Source organism: Zingiber officinale, chromosome 11A (genome assembly GCF_018446385.1).
Source record: "Zingiber officinale cultivar Zhangliang chromosome 11A, Zo_v1.1, whole genome shotgun sequence".
Taxonomy (NCBI): Eukaryota; Viridiplantae; Streptophyta; class Magnoliopsida; order Zingiberales; family Zingiberaceae; genus Zingiber; species Zingiber officinale.
The window spans coordinates 69662749-69668180 of NC_056006.1; the positions used below are offsets into that span (position 1 = coordinate 69662749).

General features: G+C 43.0%; 1 protein-coding gene across 1 annotated transcript; it reads left to right on the top strand.

Annotated features, from left to right (window-relative positions):
• Positions 1-345: 345 nt before the first annotated feature.
• On the top strand, positions 346-2347 carry LOC122031441 (probable deoxyuridine 5'-triphosphate nucleotidohydrolase). Its single transcript, XM_042590559.1, has 2 exons — positions 346-406; positions 1680-2347. The coding sequence occupies exons 1-2, from the start codon at positions 346-348 to the stop codon at positions 2345-2347; spliced, it is 729 nt and encodes a 242-aa protein (XP_042446493.1).
• The last annotated feature ends 3085 nt before the right edge of the window (positions 2348-5432 follow it).

The window sequence follows — 5432 nt, forward strand, 5'->3', positions numbered from 1 at the left end:
GGTCCAGCAGCGAGGCTTAGCCGAAAGCTGGGAGTCCAAGTATGGAGCTTGCATGGCATGGGAGGTCGGGAGGGTAGGGCCCGTAGGCAGATCGGAGAAGAGAGCTCGTTCGCGTTCGATGGGCTGGACTCTTGGATGGGAGCCTGGCCAGTAGCTCCTCGGAGAGGGCTCCTGGCTGGCTCGGCTCATCGCTGGGTCGAGCTGCAGCGACATTGACTCTGCTGCTCGTATCGATCGATGGAAGGTCGAGACTCGGATCCAACTTATCGAGTCGAGGCTCGGCCTCGCTGGCTCGTCTCTCCCGAGACGCTCCGGAGAGGGCTCTCTCGTTGTTCTCTAGGACGGATGGAGTCGGAGGGCGGGCTCGGTGGCTCCGGACTGGCTCCGCACTCAGGGCGAGGGCTCGGTGAGCTCATTCTCTGGACTTAGGTCGAGAGGGGCTCGCTCGTTCTCTGGACCGGACGTGGAAGTCGGAGAGGGCTCGGTGGCTCGTTCTCCCGGACTAGGTCAGGCGAGAGGCAGGCTCGTGAGCTCCTCGACCCAGACGCGGAAGTCGGAGAGGGCTCGGTAGCTCGTTCTCCGGACTAGGTCAGAGGGGCTCGGTAGCTCGTTCTCTAGATCATGAAGGCTTTAGGTTTAATGGATCGGTCTCGGCTTGACCGATCCAGGATACTCTATAGTTATCTCGATCGGTCTCGCGATCGTCGAACCTGATACGAGCTATCATGGGTTATCTCGATTGGTCCGTGACCGCAGTCGAAGAAGCGATGGGATTCGAGAAAACAATAGGGGATCCGTGGACCGATCCATCTATAGGCCGATCGGTCCACGCCGATCAGGGATCGCAACCAACTCTCTCGAGAGTTGGGATCGGTCTGAGGACCGATCAGAGTCCACACGGTCCCCTGACCGATCAGATCTGGACCGATCGGGGTGGAGCCTGATCGGTCCAGGTCTAGCCGCTGTCACAACGGCTAGATTGTTTCTTTCTTCTTCTTCGCAGGTTCATATAAATCAAGAGGTAGAGGGCTTCTCAGTAGTTGCTGCTTCTTCTTCTTCCTCTTTGCGATCCGAGCTTTGTTGAGCTCTCCATCAACTAGTGCTTGGACCTTCGACTCAAACATCAACAGCCATTGTTGGCGTGAAGTGGTTGCTTCATCCAGTCGAGAAAGGCAAGCAAACTAGTGTTTTACATTCATATTGTTCTTGGCTTCTTGCTTTATCTTTGTCTCGATCTTGTTGTTGAAGAGAGATTGTAGCGGGTTTCTCCACCCGTAAGGGTTTTTATTATCCGATTCCCGGTCTCATCCACCAACGGATTGATAGGATTTCCACCTTACGAACACGCCAGTAGGAGTATCATCTCGAACCTCGTTATATCGTCATGTTTGAGGTTTGATCTTCCATTTTGTTTTTACTTTTTTTTTCCTGCGCTAACTCAAATTGTAGGAAGAAAAGCGAGAATTGGGTTTATTCTTCACTCCCTCTCTCAAGGCCCGGTCCTAAAGGTCCACTAGAGCCGCAGCAGAGGCTGATGTTCTTGGCTAGCATTTAGATTTGTACAAAATCTAGTTCTCTTGAGTAGCGGACAGAAACAGGATTGCATACGTTCCTTCCCCCACTACAACACACGACCCATGCGGCATAACAATTTGCTTACAATGTACAAAATGTTGCAGATTATCTGGCTAGTAGAGGAGTGCATGCACTACCAGGAACTCATTTTACAACTGAACAACTCCAACAGCAACGGTGGACACTAAGACCATCACTACGGCAAAATCCAATGATTCCAACCCGAGTTAATACTAGGCCCCTGTTGGATGGTAGCATCTCCTTGCAATTTGAAAGATATACACCAACATTTGAACATGCAGGGCATCTGGTCAATCAGAAAGATGAAGAAATGAGCTCACCAGAACGAGAGGTTTTAGCCTATCTTTCAACAGAAGAACCCCCCATTCTACAAGTCAAAAGATTACATCCTGACGCAGTACTTCCACAACGGCGAATTGAAGGGGCGGCAGGATACGACCTAACAATTATACAATCTTGTAAAGTATCACCAGGAGACCGAGTCTTACTCTCTACTGGGATAGCTATTGCTATACCAGAAGGACATTATGGTCGCATAGCAGCACGATCAGGAGTAGCTCTTAAAAAGGGGATACATATTGGGGTCGGAGTCATAGATCAAGATTTTAGAGGTGAAGTAAAAATTTTGCTTTTCAATCTTAATTATGAAACAATCCTTCTTGTGAAGCATGATATTATTGCACAACTCATTATTGAAAAGATCAGCTTACCTCAAGTTCTTGAGGTTGAAGAATTGACAATAACAGTCTGAGGCTCATCTGGGTTTGGTTCCACGGATGTTGTTATTAGGGAAAGCAATATTAACAACCTCCCGGAAGATAATATAGAAAGCCAAGTACCTACTCAGTCTATTTTTGATATTCTGATACCAAAACCTGAACCTCAGGAATCTTGGCCAGTGACTCTCCATAAAGACAATCCTACTACTTCCATTTCTCAGATACGAGAATATTATGATTCTCCGCTTCGGCGCCTTATTTATGGAAAAATCACTATTGATGAATTTCATAAGGAGCATGAACATAACAAAAGTCTTTATTTCTCTTTTTATGAAAATGATGCAATTAGTGACTCTTTTTATGATAATGACAAACTTGGTGAAGAGCTTTATATGCTTAATGAATGGACCAATCCATTCGCGAAAGGTGGTGGGTTATTAGATGATGACTCCTCTTCAACCAGTTTAGGTTGCTGGGTGATATCTCTGATTAAATTTCTTACTTCTGTTTGGGTAAGGGGCTTCCTACTAAACACCTCCTTTTCAAGGGCCTTAATGGATTTTCGGAGATGCCCTATCTCTTGTTTTAATTCCCTATTCTCTTCCTTCAGAGAGTAAAAATGTTTTAGGGAAATTTTTGAAAGAAGAGATACTCGATCAAAGGTTACACCAATATTATTGGCTATGTCAGAAAGCTTTGGTTCAGTTTCTCTAGCAAGATCAAGGTATTCAAGGTTTATGGTTCGGGAAACATTATACCACTCTCTTATATTTTGTTCAAACCTTTTAGAAAAAGAAATATTAAGCCTAAATTTTGTCTGCTTACAGTTTAGGAATTTATAAAACTTTCATGCTCACTTGACTAGCCATGACTCCACATGTGGAGATTTATGCGAACGGCAGTCTTTTGCAATCAGTTAATAAATCGATCGCCTTATCGCAAGTTTTGGCACCAATATTTCCTCATCTTAATATTTGAAGATATCTTATCAATAGGCCTTTCAATTTACCATCTTACGCACTTACTAGCCTTGCGAAATACCGGACCAAGGATGCATGTCGAGTCTCCATCTTCTAGCCTGCGATCTCTTCTTCAAGATATTAAGTCCCTTCTAAACAAATGTTTGCTTGGTTAATAAGAGGTGATATACTAATAACCCTTACCTTTCATCTTGAATAATAAATTTAGCATGCCATTTTACACAGGCTCTGATATCATAAGAGGATCGTCCTTTAGGGAAAATGAAAAGAAACCTGAGTGAACTCATAGAGATTTATTCACCTCTAAAGGAAAGCAAGCTCCCTTACAAACTGAAACTAGATTTTTACAAGCACACATATGAGACTTAGGGATGAGATTCTTGGTGTTGCTCAAGGATGCTCAAACCTCTGTGGTCTCATTGAGATTTTATAGGGAATAAAAGGAGGAAAATTATTGAGGTGGGTGCAGTTGAGCCCCATCATTCCTCAGATAAGATTCTCCTTTATCCGAATAATCTCTTTACAACTCTAAAGTCTTTCTTTACAGTGCACATGATAAGACCTTACATCTTTACAGCACACATGACAGGACCCTTCATCTTTTGCTTTATTAAAGGATCGGCTCCCCGAGGCTCAAATCCTTTTCAAAGCGGTGTGTTTTGGATTTTTAGGAAAAAGGTGCCCACCACTTGCTCCGTAATGTTACTAAGGTGGGACTGATCTTATTTCTCTGCCAAGTTGCATTATGCGCTGTCCTTCTGTAAACAGGTCTTTTCTATTTTCACGGACAATGTCAAGATTTTTATGCCAGTAACTTTCATGTCCTCCTTTTGCTTGTCTACGTCTATGGAAATCATATTCTTTCATTTGGATGATTAGTTCTAATTCACGTAGGGATTCCAGCACATTATCAATAGCTTCGTCTTCAATTTTTGCCATTTGATGTCGCTTTTCATGTTCTTCTGCTGATAGTATCTTTGGCAATGTGTCATGGATAAGGTCCTCATATCTTGTGAGTAGTGGAAATCTTGAGGAAGCTGCTGCTTCTTCAGCCGCATCAACGGACGTTGATTCTTCTGTTAAAACCGCAATCGCCTCTTGTCCTGCTATTAGCCTGGATAGGGTATCTGCAAGAATTTTAAGTTTGCCATCAATGTGTTCAAAATTTACCTTCATGCTCGTTCCAGTGATATAATCAGTGAAGGCAAGCCACCGGACTCTGGATGGTTTGTCCCTTACTGTTTTATTATGGAAGCTAATTATTGCTTGGCAGTTTGTTCACAGAGTGATCTCCTCCTTATCAAGGAAATGAATTTTGAGTGTCGTCATAGTTTCCATTGCTGCATAGATCTCTACATCAATTACTAATTTGACAGTAGGGAATTTTCATTGGGCATAAGTACAAATTTTCTCGATGCTTCTTGGATCAAATTTTGTGGGCTTCCATTTGCATATTCCACCCCAACCCATCATAGACCCATCTGTTTCTAAAATAATTTATGCCCCTTTAGGAGGTATCTCTAGATCTGGAAGTCGATTTACTTGGGCTTGTATCTCACAGACAAGGGCCCAATCAGAAGCTTTCATTCTTTTATCTCCATGTGGCGAAGTTTTCTCATAGAGAGGCCCCAATTTTGAGCTTAAATTAGGAATATAGGTGTGTGCATAGTTGAGGATGCCTAACCATGATCGGATTCCTTTTTTTTCTTTTAACTGCTCCTCCTTAAACTTTGTTATCTTCTTGATTATGTGTGGTTGCAATTTAAGTTGTCCTTCTCCAATTTCTGCTCCCAAGAATTCAATCTTTGGAGCCCCGATTTTATATTTAGTGGGAGAGAGGATTAAGCCATTCTTTTCACAAATAGCGAGCATAATTCCCAGATGCTTTATGTGGTCTTTTTCTGAATTAGAAAATACCAAAATATCATCAAGATAAACAACTATAAAATCCTCTATACCTTTGAAACATTGATCCATCTTTCGCTGAAATATAGCAGGGGTATTATTTAAACCGAATGGCATTACAAACCATTCGAACAATCCTGATGGGCAAATGAAGGTCGTCCATTCAATTGAGGTAGGATCCATAGCGACCTGATGAAAGCCAGATTTCATATCAAATTTGGAATAGATCTTG